Below are 18615 nucleotides of genomic sequence, written 5' to 3' on the forward strand. Positions count from 1 at the left end.
CTAGCGCACATTCAGGTATTATGGTTTTTGAGTCGTCACAAAGTAAGATTTGTGTAAACGGTCAAAACGTTAATAATTTTGAGATATAATTTCATGGATTATAGAAATATATATACTTACAAGATGGAATCTATACAAATGATGCTTACCTAAGCTATTTGTAGTATTTGATCATAGGGATGAGCCCGGCCCATTGCCAAGAGATTTGGCTCGGGCCTCCATATGAGCGGTCTAGATAAGGGCTTAAGTAAAAAAAAAATCTAGACACACGCCCTCTATTTTTTTTCAAAAAATAAATTAGAAATTTGAATAATAAATTAAAATTTATAAAATAATGGGAAAAAAAAAGAAAGCTTAAGTCCCTAATTTATATATCAATAATGAATCAAAAAATCTAAAATTATAATAGTAAACTCTCTTTTAAATGTTAATTAATTAAGAAGATACTTGAATTAAAAAATCTAGTATTAAAAAATTTAAATCTCTACACTTTTTTGTTGTATTTTCTTTTTTTATTATTTTATTTTGAAACATTCATTTTCTTTAATTTGTTGTTGATTATAACAACTCATTGACTATTAACTCATTTCAAGTTTTTAACAATTTTTTTAAAAAATGAAAAAAAATAAGTGAAAGCCCAACCCAGCCCCGGCCCAAGCCTAGCCCTTATACTTTCCCTCTAACGGGCTTGGGGCCGGGCTTGAAAAAGCCTAGTCTAAGCTTGCATTTTGCCATCCCTATATTGATCATTTAAATATGTGGTCATAATTTATTCAATAAATTATTTATTAATTAATCGTATTTATTTGTAATCTATTATTTATTAATTAATCACATTTATTTATAATCTATTTACAAATATAATAACAGTGATAGTTAGAATAAATAGTGACTGAGGGATATATATGTAATTACAAAGAAAAAACATTTACCATGGGCTGGATTTAATTAAGATTATCAAATAAAGAGTCAATTAAGTGGTAATTATTGGTTTAAAATCATGTCTAATATTAATTAAAAGAAGTCTTAATTAATTAGGCTTTTATTTGTTACATGGTTCATTAGAGTGCGACTTCGGACTTTTAGTAGAATAGCTTAGGGTTAACTTAGTTGTTTTAGGGAGTCATAATATGACTGAGACTTAACTATGAAGTTGGAGTTAGGAAGTTCATGGATACCCTTTGCTAGCTTAGTTTCTAGTTATATCTTGACTTTAATAAGTGCCTATATAAAGAAGAGGAAATGGGAATTAGAGTTCTCTATATGCCCTCATGTGCGAGGGAGACTATTGATGATAGTCGAGAAAACTACAACCATATCCTACATATCCCAATAATAGTAGTGGAAAAAATTAAAGTAGTTGTCTTCAAATCTTCAGTAGGAAAATTAAGGTGTTTCTCTAATTTTATTTATTTTTATGTAATCAAGAAAAAAAATATGACTTTTGATAATTTTATTAAATTAAAGAAAAAAAATATTTTTTAGGCCTGATTTACCAACAACTGTATGAGAGTGGTATTGATATATGATACATTCATAGTACGACTTTATACATGATTGTGATAGATTTTGGACTTACGCTATTATTGCTACTTTTATTGATTTGAATTTAATAGTTTACAAGAACCTCGTAGCGCTGCATTTATTTTTGCATATTTCGCAAAAAAAGAAATCAATCTCTATAATGTTTATAAGTTGACTGAAATCCCTAAAGGATGATTCACCATGGTTCCAGTACTTGACCGTAGTCTTAAGGTAATAGAATGTTTAAAAGACAATTTTCCCCTTGCCAATTACCATAGCCAAATAGTTTGAGGGAGATAATAAAATGCATTAAACTTCAAAAAAAAAAAAAGGAATTTTGAAAAATCAAAACAGTGAAAAAGATAGTGAGGGTCCATTTACATCTATAGCAGATTCTCTAGAAGGATTAATGGGTAATACAGAATCGTGGGCCTTTGCTTGCGAAGGGTAGGATCCAGGCAAAGGCCTAGGTGACGCCCGCGCAGCCTTTGATTTGGCCTTTGTGCCAGCCATGTTATTAACATGGGCAATTTTCAGAAACCTCCCCTGAGGTTTGATATAATTTTACTTAGATTGTGAGTTTGATTGTATTCTCACTTACCTCCCCTACCGTTAGTATACATACGGTTTGACCGTTAGTTGATGAGGGAAAATATGTAAAAGACAAGCTGAAATTATAAAAAAATCAAATAACAATAAAAAAATGGTTTAAAATCTATTGGATAATTATATTAACCGATTAGACACAATATCTATTGTGTAAAAGAGTGCATTTCTCCTTCTCTTCTCTTTCCCCAGCACAAAAAGCAATGGATGGCATTCTCTCACAATTTTCACTCCACTCACCTACTCTCATTTGCTGGAATAAAAAGAAATACACATCAAGAGCATACATAACCCATGAAGAAGAAAGACATAAGTGGTCGGAAAAGGCCAGCGACCGGTGACGATCAACGGTGGCCGGAAAATGCCACCGTTATTGGAGTTTGTAAGAGGTTAGTTACTTTATGAAAGTCTAAAATTTTTAAATACCTTTGATTTTCTTGTTTTTGGAGTTTTATAAGTGGTTGTTGGTTGTTTTTTATTTGTCTTGTTCATGGGTTGGTGGTGGAAAATTTGATTAAAAGGAGAATGAGTTTAGCCATATATGGCCATGAGTTGAAAAAATTTAATTATTAGTTATTTTATATTTTTGATTTACACCATACATAGCGTAATAAGGCTATAAAACAAAAAATTTGTTATTGTTATGCAAATGGGTGTGTAAAATAGAAGTAAAACTAGCTGTAATTTTTATTTTTCCCGCCAAAGTTTGCTTAAATTGATATATTTATGAATTTATAGTGTTTGTGTGCACCCGTCGCAGAAACCCAGTTTTTGCATTTTTGGGTGACAAGTTTGTCTCCCGTGCGACAAGTCCTTATCGCACTAATACAGACTGAGTTTTTGGGTGACATTGTTGTCGTATGTACGATGAATTGATGTCGCCCGTATTAAGTTTCTGTGTTTTTAGGCGACAAATTTGTCTCACAGGGGACAAGTCTTGTCGCACAAAAATACGATTTTTGTCTGTTGTGCGGCGATATGCTCTTGTCACACATACATTCTGTATTTTTGGGCGACAGTTTTATGTCTCCCGTGAGACAGTTTTTTGTTACACGAACGCAATTTCTTTTTTTTTAGGCGACAAATAGGATTTTTGGGAAACAAGTGAAATAATGTTTTTGTATTTTGTGCGGTGACATGCTCTTGTCTCACATACAGACATTATGTATTTTTGGGCGACAACGTGCGACATTTTTTGTCGCACGTACTCAGTTTTTGTTTGTTATGTGACATGAAAAACATTAAAATGTATTATTATTATCATTTTTCTGTAATATTGTAATTGTTGTTGTTGTTGTTTAGCAATGCCATTATTATTATTATTATTATTATTATTATTATTATTATTATTATTATTATTATTATTATTATTATTACTTTACTTTCACTTATTAACGTGTGCTTATTCACATATGATAGAAACAAAAGGCCAGTTGAAATGGACTGCTTTGACTTAGCGGATGAGAATGAGTTTGCTCTTCCTGATTTGAATGATGAGGTTCACATCGAGCAAGTAACGGCAATAGAAGATTTTGTTGAGATGATGGCAACAAATGACGATAAAGATGTCTTTGCAGATGAATGTTCATAAAATAATATTAAAAATGATTTACCTCATGCTGATAGCAAAGGAGAGGTTAATGAAGTTGTTGACGTTGTGAGATGTCGTATCATCTTTTTATACTCCGTCATAGGCACAAGATTGAGTTTTTGTATATTTTGTATAAATGTGATACTAACATAGTGACAATGCCATGTATAAAGTATAACTCAGCTATCTATCATGGCACACTGTTACTGTAGTTATTATTTTTGTTCTTTTTTTGTATATGGGCGACTGGTAGATGTATAGGCTGATGAAATTCAGTCAAATTGTGATTGTGACCAACTGTAAGCGGCGGAAATGCACATGTGACTGTTATTTAAGTGATGGTGACATTCTTGTTAGTGTTATTTTCCAATTCAATTAACTGATATTAATGTTTTTTAGGTCTCGGCATAAATTAAAATGTTTGTTATTTGTGTTGTCGGTTGGGTGACAAATAACTTGATGGAGATTAGTATAGTTTGTTGCTGAGAGAAGTAAATTATGTTTTTGTAGTTTTTTATTTCACCTCCAAGCAAACATCCTGTAATTTGGGGAGACAACATTTATCTCCCGTGCGACATGTGCTTGTCCCCCCAAATTACAGAATGCTTGGCTCGAAATTACAGAAACAAGTATTTTGTAATTTAGGGAGACATGATATTGTCTCTTGTGCAACAGTGCTTGTCTCCCCAAATTACAGAATGCTTGTCTCGAAATTACAGTGAGTATTCTCAAATTTGGAGAGACAAGCATCGAGCCAAGCATTCTAAAATTTGGAGAGACAAGCTGTTGTCTCCCGTGTGACAGTGTTTGTCTCCCCAAATTACAGAATGCTTGTCTCGAAAAGTTGGAGCGACGACTGTCGTCTCCCAAGAGATAAATGTTGTCTCCCTAAATTACAGGATGTTTGCCTAGAGGTGAAATAAAAAACAACAAAAACATAATTTACTTCTCTCAGCAACAGACTATATCAGTCTCCACCAGCAAGGGATTCAATTTTGCTACAAAAACCAAACCACCAATATTTGACACAAGCTACTATCAACTTATAACACAACACAGATTCTCACCAACCAACATCTCAATAAAATTACAAAAAGAAGGCAACTCTTGATTCTCACCAAGCAACAATCAACTCATTAACACAAGGTATTAAAACAGACATAATAACAATCTTAAATATATGAATTGAAGTTCGGTTGACACAAGATTCAATAATTAATATAAAAGATTAATATATCATTTATAACATAATATCACCATTAAATATGTCAATGGCAATCTTCCTCCTAAAATATTGTGCATGCCAACTGTCAAAATTAAATTGTAGCTTGAACTTTAAGTACATTGTAAACATTAACATAAACACCCCACAATCACCGCTTACGGGCTGTTGTTGAGGCACATCATCAACGCTCACCAGTTTCCAGGGTTCCGCACTATGTAAGTTTGGCCGGATGTCGTAAAACCCAACATCTTCCAGCCATTGGGGAAAGATAACTTGAAGTGGCTTCAAAAGCTGACAATACGTTTTTTCCTCTTGAAACTCCTTCATTGAGTCATAGATAGACATCTGCTTGCACCGGAAGTCTACCCAGGGTACAACCCAATGGTTGTCTTCCAAGTTAATTGGAATTAAAACATGTAGATGGCCATAAGAATTCATATCCAATGTTAAGATATCATAAAATCTTGAAATTATTATTATCATAACTATATTGAACCATGTAGGAACACACACCATATCACCGACAGCGAAGCAAAGCGCGCGCAATGGCCGCTTGTCGCGTGCGCGATGAGTGAGCTGGTCACACGCTCGAGAAGCACACGTCCTGCGCGCAACGACTGTTTCTCGCACGCGCGATGGGCGCTGAAACACGAACGAGACGAGCACTCATCACGCGCGCGTTTCAATGCCTGTCGCACGCGCGAGCACGTTTCTCCACTCGTTGCGTGCGCAATTTTGCAGAATTCATAAATGCATTTTAAGTCGTTTCTCGCAGATTTGTCGTGCTACATGATGAGCTTACAAAATTTGTCTTCCCATCAATGTGCCATTCTACTTAATCTACTTAAAATGAGACAAACAAACCGTAATAGGCATTTTGTCGAACACCTCATGTGCCATTTTTTACTTACCAATTTAATAAAATTGTTTTTGATATTCACACAACAATCAATCCTAATACTCATCTATAATCAATCTTACACTCATCTAGCTATCAATATCATTTCATTTCATTTCGGTATAAATAAATATGGTTAAAAAAAAAAGAAAAATGATTTATATAAAAGGAAGAAGGAGATGAGTTGAATCCAACTTTTTAGTCTAAATATTGAGTACTTACAATAGTAATTAATTAAAAGAGCAGCTGGGCTTGAGAAAATGCTTGTTCCTTTCTTATAAAATTAAAAAAAAAACATATAAATTAATTGATTAATGGAGAATGGGGGGAAGCAAGTATTGTGTAGTGTGTGTAGAATATATAGATGGAGGAGAGTCATAGTATCAAGAGCTGCAACTTATTCTGGAAAATTCGGCCAAAATGGGGAGAGTAAACAGTTTTTGCTTTTTTATGTCATAATATTTATTTATTTATATATGAAATTCAAAAATAATATTTTATTACTTTATATTATAAATTAAAAACAACAATATATGTGTATATTTTACTTAATTGCTCTTGTCTCTACATTTTTTTTTTAAATAATGGAATGAGGAAAAAAACCTTTTCAGAGAGAGAAAGGTGATGAGGAAAAAAGAGTGAGATTCATTCGTACTAGAGATAGACCTTCTCACCAAAAAAAAAAAAAGCACATGAACATGAAAATGAACATGGTGATTTTTTTATTTTTTATTTTGTTAAAATGAGAAACAAAAAGAGTTTGCAATATAAGCATAGCCAAGATTACCGGTAACTTGACAGAAATATTGCGGCCAAAATTGGCGGAGGTAGAGTCACGTGCTGCCGGAGATCAATTTGCTATCAAAAGCCCGTCCACCCATCGTTGATTGTTGCCGGAAAAGTCAAGACCTAGGTTGAATTTGGAGAGAAGTATGGTACCCTATTTTTGTCCATAAACACACTCATTGGTAAAAGCACCCGTATGAAGTTGTTGGTGCCAAATCATAGGCTTGGTTTAAGTGGTTTGGATATTTTAATAATTTTACAAGTCAACTAATGGTCAAACCGTATGTATACTAACGGCAAGGGAGGTAAGTGAGAATATAATCAAACTCGCCATTTAAGTGAAATTATATCAAACCTCAGGGGAGGTTTCTGAAAATTGCCCTTATTAACATTGAATGATGTGAAATTGTACGGACTAGGGTGCAATTGGTATTGCCATTCAAATAATATTTTATAATTTTTTAAATAATTAATAATCTTGTATGAATTTACTTGCTTTACTTTATATTTACTAGTTTCATATAAAATTAGTAAACATAAAGTAAACAAGTAAATTCATACAAGATTATTAATTATTTAAAAAATTAACATTGCTTCTGCACAATTTTAGTGAAAAATGTTTTATTCATTTACAAAAATATAAAGAAAAAATTACTCATTAATTAAACAAAAATTGTACTAAAAAAGTGGAATAAATTTTATTGAATTGGTTTAACCATAAATTCTATATTTATTTAAGAACATTTGTATAATTTTTCCCATTTTCTATAATAATATCTGTTTATTACACAAGTTAATTAAGTGCAATTATTTATCTTGAGTCTTGACGTGGATCAAGCAAATGAATAAATAAATAAATAAATATTCTCATATTACTTGACAAATATTATGATATATCAATAAAATTATATCTAATTTTGAGTTCTATGTATGCTTCATGTAGTTTCAAACTTTTTACTTGTACTTAAGAGACCATTTAGGGTTGTTATTGCAGAAGTGTAGACGGATGCAAAATAACCTCATGTTACAACAACTATGAAAGATATTAAAATAGTTTTTTTTTTCAAAATCTAATTCTGCGAATAAATTTCATCCTTAATAAAACATCACATGTACTACATAAATGCAAAACTAGCATTATGCAATTTAATTTAAAAAAATCATTAAATATATAAGGTAATAAACATTATAATGAGTTTTTAGTTTATAAGAGCTTTTTTGTTAGTACCTTTTATTCATAAGTTTTGAGCATAATTTACAAATTTTATGTTTTATTTTGCACTTAATATTGATTTACTCGGTTTATATTATATTTGTATGTTTTCGTTTTATTTACTAATGATACATCAATTTACTAATTTTATAGTAATTTACTTGTTTTTACTTTCCTTTCACAAGTCTTATTCTTCATTTCCAAAATTTATGTTTTATTTTATTGTTAATGTTGATTTACTAGCTTTAAGTTATATTTGCAAGTTTTTGTTTTGTTTACTAGTAATACATTAATTTACTAGTTTTATATTAATTTACTTGTTTTATCCTCCATTTACATTTGTGCATTATTTTGCACCTAATGTTAATTTACAAGTTTTATATTATATTACAAGTTTTTGTTTTATTTACTAATAATATATCAATTTACGAGTTTTATATTAATTTACTCGTTTTACCTTCAATTTACAAGTCTTATGTTTAATTTCTAAAATGTATGTATTTTACAATTAATATTGATTTACAAGTTTTATATTTTATTTACATAAATTATGCTTACTTACAGTATTGATACCGTTACTTTAATCAAGGCATAATAGAATGAGCCTTCTTTCTGAAATATACTTATAAAATGAAATTTTGAAAATGTTTGAGTTGTTTAAAAAGTGAAGACGGTAAAAGAGAGTGAGAAAAAAATACATACTATGATATAATATTTAGATAAACTAAAATTATTTTTAATCATAATATATTTCAATTAATTTTTTATTATTTGAAATTTCAATTACTTTTTATTATTTAAAATTTTTATTTATAAAAAATTAGATAAAATGATTTTTAGGGAGTATCATTAATATTAGAATAAAAAATAAAAGATAAATAATAAATAAATTTTACTAATAAAGAACCTTTTAAAAATTACTAAATAATACAATTACTATTGTTGAATAAAAAATAATTAAAAAGTATTAAAGATAATTAGAATTGCATTATAAAATAAATATTGATAATGGGCCCACATAATAACAGACATGATTTTTATTTTTTTGTTCTTCAAGTGGTACTTGTGGTACCCATTTAAACAATGAAAATTGAAAATCACGAATGCCTTGTTGTCCAATTTTCTTCTCTAAAGTTAGAGAATGAGATTAAACATTCTTACTTGAAATTAAATATCATAAAATAAGTGTACCAAACAAATTTTACACTTTTTTTTCTTGGAAAATGAAAAATAGCAAAACAAAAAAATATCAAATACATGCTTATCTTCTATAAAAAAAATAATAGCCATTGGCTAATTAATCAATGGTGACAGGTATTCACAATAATATTGAGGACACTATTTGAATTCCATGACTTTTTTTTACTCATTTTCTCAGCAGTATGAAGTAAATTTTTAGAGTATTTACTAAGATGTGATAGAATTTCAAGTTAGTCTTAATATACTTTGGGTTGCTTACAAAAGTAATTATAAGTTCTCTATAATTTTAGTTATTACATGTAAGCACTTGATTGCCCACCTAAGGATTTAACCAGTTTTTAATTAATTTCATTTGACTGACTATTGGAGTTCGAATCCTACAAAGATTATAAGAAAAAAATTGATTTGGATTTTACCCATCCTTTAAAAAACACAAAAAAAAAATTGTAAGCATGTGACTATCATTATTGACAATATAGTTACGACAAGAAGTCTGCAAGAATCTCATTGCAGATTAGATTAATTTTCAAGTACTTAGAAAAAAAAAGATCACTACAATATCTCACTCAAATACTTAAAAGATGATTCATCGAGTAATTTCCATACTTATGTCCTATTTGAGATTGAGGTTGAACGGCTATAGTGTAAAAAGAATAGCACTAAAGTATTTGGTAAAAAGAATAACATTAAAGTATTTGGTAAACACTAACTGGTATAGCTTGAAAACTAAGTTGATTTGATTTTATACTTGTATGATGAAAAATTTATTATATCTTGACTAATTTTAAAAAATTATTATTTAAAAACTATATTTATTATATACTATTAACTTTTACTTTATAGTTACAATATTTTTTTCATAACAACTGTAACTCAAAAGGTACAGTACTTCAATACCAAACATGACCTTAGACCCGCGTTCTAAGATAATAGAATGATCAAAAGACAATATTTCCCTTACAAATTGCTATAGAGCCAGATAGTTCAAAAGATATAATTAAAATATTAGGGTGCATACAGTATTGTTTTCAAATCTAATTTTCTATTTTCTAAATTCAGAAAATACTAGATAAGTATTCAAAAATGATACTAAATATATTTTAAAATTTAAAAATAACATTTTCATTGTTATTTTTATTTCAAGAAAACAACATTTGGAAAACAATACCAAATAGGGCCTTAAGCTTCACAAAAAAAAAAAAATTACTTTTTTTTGTCAAAATTTTTTGAAAGATAGTGATAGTCATGGGCGGCTCTTCCTGGGCAATTATGAAGCCTTTCCTAGACCATTACTTTTCCTTTAAAATGTACCTGAGCTCATTCTAAAAAAATTAAATAAAAGAATTTGGACATATTTTTTATATATCAAAATACTTATAATTTAGTGATAATTGTACTTTTTAGTGATTTTAGAGACTCGGTTCAAATTTCAATAGCCATATAATTTTATTTCTCTACATATTTCGTTCTCAAAAACTCAAATTCTATTTTTCCTCTTAAATTTTAAAAATAATAGTAATATGTTGTTTATTTTAAATGTTGAACCTCATTATGGACATTGAAAAAAATAAATAAATAAATAAATACTCCAACTTAAATTAAAACTTTTTGAACTAAATCCTACTTTAAGTGTTTGGGTTTAATCCATATCAGATGCTGTAATGGGTGACGCAAATAAGTGGGCCTTTGCTCGTGGTGCAGGCGAAGCTAAGGTTGGCAATTTAAGGGCCTGGGCCAGGCTTTGCCAAGCCCAGGACCAGGCCCATATAATGTTAAATAAGTCCAGGCCCTCTCAAAGCCCATTCAAGTTGAGCGGGTTTTGGACAGGCCGGGCCTGGGCCGAGCCGCGGGCCAAGCCCGAGCTTTTACGAAATTTTAAATTTTTTTTTAAAAAATAAAATTATAAATTTTCAAAATATAATTAACCAATACATAATACTACAATAGGCTAAAAACTTAAATATAATTCTCTAATACATGATTAGCAACACAAAATATAAAAATACTAACAATACAAATACCGTACACAACGTACAAATCAACCACTAATATAAAAAAAAAACTAATAGAGATTTACCGATTTAGGAATTTTGATATTTTGTGACAAAACCTTTGCCCTTTCCCTTTGCCCGATTTTTTTATTATTTTGTTTAATTATTTTTTCAATTTTTTAATATATTATACATTTTTTAATACATATATATATATATATTATACATATATATATTTTATAATACATATATTTATTTTGTAAAGCAATTAATTTTTTTTCCAATTTTATAATATATTATACATTTATATATATATATATATATTATTTATTATTTATTATAAAGCCCGGGCTTTTCATTTAGGCCCTTGACTGAGCCCATATGTTATGGGCTTTATTAACTTTGAGCCCTTACCCATAATTTCAAGCCACGGGCCGGGCTTAAAGCCCGCGGGCCTGGACCGGGCTGATGCGGGCCTGGGCCGGCCCGGGCTTTTCTGCCAACCCTAGGTGAAGCCCTTGATTTGGCCTTTTTAGTGGAGAATTATTATTCTCTAAAAATTCATTTTTTTTTAATTATAAGACCGTAGTAGATTTTCAAGTTGGCCTCAATATATTTTTGGTTGTTTCTAAAAGCAATCATAAATTCTCTTTAATATTAATTATTACATATAACCATTTAATTGATCTTTCATTAGATCTAGACGTATTCCATTACATTAACATCACGATTCACGAGTTTGTGAGGCCCGCTGTGAGTCAGTCATCATACTCCCACATCTTGTTAATTTGATAGCCCTTAGCCGCCAGTTTGGGCTAACTTTTAATTGTTCGATTGGAAAGATTTTAAAATATTTGTGAAGCATTATGCCAGTAATATAATTAAGGGAAAATGATTAACACACCCTCAGACAGAGGGATAAAAATTCTTTAACATTTTAAAAAAAGATATTTACGCTTTCATTCACTAACAGAAATAATTATTTTTAATGAAAATAGTAATTTTAATATATAATTACCGTTATACACTTCTAACACAAAAAGAAATTGTTAATTATTTAATTTGTCCATATATTGTTAATAAAATTATAAATATACCCTCATTGCTCAAATAATTGTTTAAATTTTTATCTAATTCTCTCATCAAGCAAAATAAATTTAATCCATTACTCAAGAATATAAATAAATAAAATTAGTTATTAATGCTATAAGAATAACAATTCTTTACACGTCAATCATTTTAACTTGTATAATCAACAAAATAAAAAAAAGCTGGTTACAACAATAATTACAAAAATCTTATCTTAATTGTATTAAATAACATATCCAATAAACATAAAATTTGATAATGGATTAAATTTATTTGGCTTGAAGAGAGAATTTAATAAAAAATTAAATAGAAGAATTGGTCAATGAGGGTATATTTATAATTTTATTAACAATACATAGATAAATTAGATAATTAATAATTATATTTTTATGTGGTATAAGGGTATAACGATAATTATACATTAAAATTATTATTTTTGTTAAAAATAATTTTTTTCATTAGTGAATAGGGGTGTAAGTATTTTTTGCAAAACATTAGGAAAATTTTTATCCCTTTGCCTAAATATTAAAGGTATGTTTGCTATTTTTCCTATAATTAATAAATAACATTATGACGTACCGATTATTTATCTAACCACTCTCTTGTGTGATTTTGTAAAGTTAATGACGTAAATGCTAACATATTCCATTACGTTAGCATTACGAGTTTTGAGAGGCCCGCAGAGCAATATATATACATATATAGATTGTTCGCCTAGAAACAGCAACCTCACTCAACAGAAAGTTGAGAGGATAATAGAAGGGAAATGGCGGGGGCAGTGAAGAGAATCAAGCTGGGTTCACAAGGTCTAGAGGTTTCAGCGCAAGGCTTAGGATGCATGGGCATGTCCGCCTTCTACGGGCCCCCGAAGCCCGAATCCGATATGATAGCCTTGATCCACCATGCCATTGACAGTGGCATCACTTTACTTGACACTTCCGATTCTTACGGACCTCACACAAATGAAATCCTTCTGGGCAAGGTAATGTAATTTATCTTCTGTTTCCTTCCTTTAATTTCAAAAGGGTGTGTTTGGAATTGGCAAATAATAGTATATTGGCTTTGATTAATTTGGTTTTGGGATTAGGCTCTGAAAGGAGGGTACAGAGGAAGAGTTGAATTGGCTACTAAATTTGGTATCAGATATGAGGATGGCCAGTACTCATACTGTGGGGATCCTGCTTATGTAAGAGCTACATGTGAGGCCAGCTTGAAGCGTCTGGATGTTGACTGTATTGATCTTTATTACCAACATCGCATTGACACTAAAGTCCCCATTGAAGTCACGGTTTGTCGCTTTTAATTTATATATTTGTCTCAATCATGCATGTTAAACTATATTAGTCTGTTAGCCTCTGGGTAGCTCGGCTGCCAATGAATATGAAACACAGAATATTTAAAAATACAGGCATGGGTCACTTTGATGGGTGAGGTTTCTGTTATCATGTACTAATTCTTTTACTTGTGTTGTTTTGTAAGATTGGGGAACTCAAGAAACTAGTTGAAGAGGGTAAAATAAAGTATATAGGTCTATCGGAGGCTTCTGCTTCAACAATTAGACGAGCTCACGCCGTCCATCCAATAACAGCTGTGCAGTTGGAATGGTCCTTGTGGTCACGAGATGTGGAGGAAGAGATTGTTCCTACTTGCAGGTAAGGCATTATTTGGGCCAAATGAATTGTTTTGACCTAGTTGAAAGGAAAAGAAATTATGAGTAGATGATTTAACATTTGCATGCTAACGCAATTTTGGTGGTTGCTCTGCTCAGGGAACTTGGCATTGGAATTGTTGCTTACAGTCCTCTAGGACGTGGGTTTCTTTCATCCGGGCCAAAGTTGGTTGAAAGCATTGCACAGGATGATTCTAGACATGTCCGTAAGCCTACCATGCATTTATTACCAATTTTTATGCATGTTCATTGGGCCTTAAAATGTTTTCTACCATTATTATTCGATGCCTACAAGCATGGCTAAAACCTTCTCTCAAGATACTCTACAGTGACTTGCATACTATTTTATCTTATAAACCTCTGATATTTATCTAGAACGATAGTTATAGTTCATTCTAACCAAACCCAGTAGGACTTGTTTAAGAATTCTGTTTCTTAAATATTCTACTAGTTCATTTCGATCTTCTAATTACACTGAAGTTACCTGTGTATAGATTGCATGGAGAAGATTGAGGAAAAATGAAAATTCAATTACTAACAACTGAATACACTGTAATCTTTTTCGAATTGACTTGTCTACCAAAACTTACTCGTCATTAGCTAAATGTTTGGTGTTTACTAATCATGCAGTTTTACTTTCGTCATATTTGCATTACTTGTCTTCTTTATCACACGTTCATTCTCATTTCCAGCAATACAATAATAATTCTTGTTTAGTTCTACTCTATAGTCTGAAATTCTTCATAGATTTCAATTTTGTCCCTCATATTATGCTCATTAACCTCTTCAAACATGAGCAAGGCTTTCTTTGCATTGAAAATCTGGGGAATTATCTATGCAATGACTTCGTTGATTGACAGAAAAATTTAGCATGTTGGATTCAATTTATATATATGATAATACCCCTTAAGTTTGATAGAGATAAAAAAAATGGAAAAAAATTGTTTCATTATCTCAAAACTATTACTGGGTCCTCAAGAAGTTTAATGACTCTTCCAAACTTCTACATCCTTGTGGTAGTTTCCATTTTTGTTATATTGCTTTGCCTATGCACGTTAATGTGAAATCAATTGATAAGTCTAATGAGAGTTTACTTCTTGCGAGACCTTTGTCTAACATTCCAAAATGTTTTACTATAAACATCCTCTGCCTAGGAGAAGTCCCTCAACTAGTCCTTTTTCCTTGTTTTCTGGTCTATTGAATTTTACTTAAACCTCCTCTAAAATCATGCTTTATCCAAAATGATGTTCTTTTTTAATGATTCAATTACAGTTCACTTTTGGTACTGAGCTGTTTTCTAAATCTTGCAGCTTCTACCCAGGTTCCAACCTGAAAATTTAGAGCATAACAAAAAGCTATTTGAACGTGTTAATGAACTAGCTGTAAAGAAAGGATGCACCCGATCTCAGCTTGCATTAGCATGGGTTCATCACCAAGGAGATGATGTGTGTCCAATTCCTGGAACCACCAAGATTGAAAACCTGAATCAAAATATTAAAGCTCTGTCAGTGAAACTAACTCCGGAAGAAATTGCTGAGCTTGAATCCATTGCTTCAGCAGATGCTGTACGGGGTCATCGATATGGGGGTGTCACTCCTACCTATGAAGATTCTGAAACTCCTCCACTGTCTTCATGGAAACCTTCATAAAGGGCATTGGTAGTCTGCCTTCTTAGTACCGATTTTGCAATTGCATTTAGTTCCAAGGTTTTGTTGTGGGTAAAATTACTGTATTGTGAGTAAAGATAAAGTCATCGTGTCTTCTGATAGGACACCCTATTAGTACCTTTCTGCACTTTTCACAAGTGTTTAGTGAATATTGTATTGAGTTCGTATGTAGTGTTGTGAGCAAAACTAAATCAATGTATCTTCTGCTCTTCTGCTTTGAGCAGCAAAATAATGTACTGTGTTTATACAAATATATGAGAAACAATAAATAAATCAAAATGGAGTAATATTTTTCTGAAATTTTTGGAAGTTTAGATGATCTGAATCCGGGGTGTAGCCTGGAAAAATTTCTTGAGTGGGCTAAATTTTTTCAAAATCCGAATATTATGTCGGTTAAAAATATAAATATTAAATACACTTTTGTTAATACATAAGCAAATATATTATATCTAAGAAGTAATTTAGTTATAATTAAACACTATTAAGTTGTGTCTTACCATACTTTCGAGAATTAAATTCGTCTATTATCAAATTTAAATTGATAGTGTTTATAAATTCTCTTTAAATATAGATAACAATACAATTTGATAAAAATTCCTTCTCCATCTTATTAATAAGAAATAAATTTATTATCTATTCTTATCAAGCATAAGACGAAGAACTGAAAAAGCTAAGAAAGAAAGCACGTTCTGGAATCTTGAATGAAGGAAATGCTCCTTTTTTTTCTATTTATTTATATGAATGACAAAGTTATAAATTAATATAGTGGTGCAATTGTAAATAAAATAGTGGCAATTTCGTAAACTTTGTATTGTAAATTTCCCATCCTACACGTAGCCTCGCCACCGGTCTGAATTTATTATAGCCATTATATGTTTCATCTTGTTACAATTGACATACCTCCTCAACAGAAAATTATTCAATAATTTCAGATCAATCGAATATTTTGCTGTGTTACAAAGTGGCCTCTACGAGATTACCAAATTTTTTCACAAAATTTCACATCACATTACCGAAAATTAAATTATTTCAACCAATTAATTATGCTTAGGGATGGTAAAAGCTCATGCTGGTCCCGGGTATGGCAATGCTCAAATCTGGCCCAAACATGTATTTTGAACAATCAGGCCGGACTTCAAAACTCGACACCAAATCGGATTTTTTTATATGGCCTTAAAAAATCCGAAATTTATATTTTATAATATTATATATGTATATTTTTAATTTATTTTTTTATTTTATGATTTTTGATTTTATTGTAATGAATTTGGGCTTCCAAATATGAACTTTAAGTATTCAAAATCTTAAATATATATAATTTTTAGGTCAAATGAATATAATTATTTAAAATAATATATGTTTTATATTATTTTTTTTAAATCTAGGTTCCGGGACAAATTTCAGGCTTATAAACTGAAACTTAAACCCAGCCCAGCCTCATTTATGGGCCGGATATTACTAGCCCGTGTTGCCTAGTGCAATCCGAACGAGTATTTTTAACATTTCCTGTTACTTTTCAGGCATTTCACACCTTCCATTTCTATCATCATTTTGTCCTTCAAATGCATCACCAGGTAATTGGGTATTTTTTATGGTAAATTTGATCACGTTCTCTACAGTAAATGATAAATAGATGCATTTAAGAATTAATTCATATAAAGATCAGGGGAAAAAAAAGCATATACGCCCCTCGGCAACGTAAATGTTGCCAAAGGACCCCCTTGGTTTCATAAATAATTACACAATTTTTTTTAATGATTATACCCTTCGATTTTAACAATCTAAAAATTGACTTTAAATAAATTTCTATGATAGATATAAAATATAATATTAAAATAATATAATATATAATATTATAAATATTATAAATTATTTTGAATAACAACAAAATAATTTAATATTATTAATCTATCATTTATATTTTGATTTAATAAAATCTATTTTGCATATTAATAATATTAAAATACTAGTATTTAACTTTAAAAATAATTTACAAAATCTATATTATATATCTTATTTATTACTTTTTATGTTATGTCTATATTAGCATAATTTTTAAATTAAGTTTGGATAGGATTTTCTTTTTTTAAGCCAATAAAGAATTAATTTATGAAATACCAAGTATCCATGGTGAGTCATAACAATTATAAATTTAAAGGTTTTAATCAACTTTTTATTGTTACCATTTCACTAGAATAAAATGACAGATAGATCAATAATATATAACATATTAAATAATAGGGAAATTATCACCGGTATCAAACGTACTACAACACTTTTCGCTTATATCACTCGTATATCCTAAGTTGACAAAAGAGTTCTGGCGTCCACCTTTCCGTTTACTACCGTTAAGAACTTAACAGAATTTGAGCAAAATGACTATTTTACCCTTTAAACTCAAAATGAGGTAAAAAAATAAATTTACCTTGAAAATTAATGTAAATTTTCAATACACAATTTTTTTATTTTGTTATTAACAATACATTTTTTATTAAAAAAATATGAATTATTAATGGTACATATTATTAACAATTATCCATAAAAAATATCTATCTTATACCATAAAAAATTATTAACAACATATTATTTATAATTATACATATTATACTATAAAAAATTCAAGTTGGAGCTTGGAGGAGTAGATCTTCAATAGTTTAGGTTAAATTTTAGAGGAGTAGATTCGGTTGTAAAATAGCTTTTTTTTTTCTAGTAATTATTAACAATCATTTGATAAATGAGATGACATGTCATTTTTATCAAAATATATCATATGACATGTCGTTGTTTTACTATGTAAATGGGATGACAAGTCGTTTTAAAAACAAAAGACTAGATTACCCTTATGATGTCAGCGCTCGCAAACGGCAGTTAACGGATCGGTGGATGGCAGAAGTGTTTTGTCAACTTAGGGTATATGAGTGATACACTTAAAAAGTGTTGTAGCACGTTTGATACTGGTGTCATTTAAGGATATATGCCTGATAATTTCCCTAAATAATATGATTCAACAGTTTCTTCAATCATATAAACTTTTTTATATTTTTTTCTTATAAAACATGATTTACATCTAGGGTGACTGTTGATGCTGAAATCTGCTTGCCCTTTGACCGACCAGATTCTTTCACCAACGTTTATATTATCGACTGTTTGTTCGAA

The 18615-nt window shown here is 30.1% G+C and overlaps 1 protein-coding gene across 1 annotated transcript; it reads left to right on the plus strand.

Moving 5' to 3' along the window:
• The first annotated feature begins 12840 nt into the window (after nt 1-12840).
• On the plus strand, nt 12841-15738 carry LOC18035442 (auxin-induced protein PCNT115). The gene is made up of 5 exons (XM_006423685.2): nt 12841-13105; nt 13211-13411; nt 13603-13775; nt 13892-13994; nt 15103-15738. Exons 1-5 carry the CDS (start codon nt 12890-12892, stop codon nt 15439-15441), a joined length of 1032 nt encoding a protein of 343 aa, XP_006423748.1. The 5' UTR covers nt 12841-12889; the 3' UTR covers nt 15442-15738.
• The last annotated feature ends 2877 nt before the right edge of the window (nt 15739-18615 follow it).

The sequence above is a fragment of the Citrus clementina genome, unplaced genomic scaffold (genome assembly GCF_000493195.1).
Source record: "Citrus clementina cultivar Clemenules unplaced genomic scaffold, Citrus_clementina_v1.0 scaffold_8, whole genome shotgun sequence".
Classification (NCBI taxonomy): domain Eukaryota; kingdom Viridiplantae; phylum Streptophyta; class Magnoliopsida; order Sapindales; family Rutaceae; genus Citrus; species Citrus x clementina.

Bases quoted from the DNA above. Each gene is read 5' to 3' on its own strand.
- LOC18035442 (XM_006423685.2), top strand. From the start codon at position 12,890: ATGGCGGGGGCAGTGAAGAGAATCAAGCTGGGTTCACAAGGTCTAGAG. The intron at 13,106-13,210 runs GTAATGTAATTT...TTTTGGGATTAG, and splicing joins ATGAAATCCTTCTGGGCAAG to GCTCTGAAAGGAGGGTACAG. The intron at 13,412-13,602 runs GTTTGTCGCTTT...TTGTTTTGTAAG, and splicing joins AAGTCCCCATTGAAGTCACG to ATTGGGGAACTCAAGAAACT.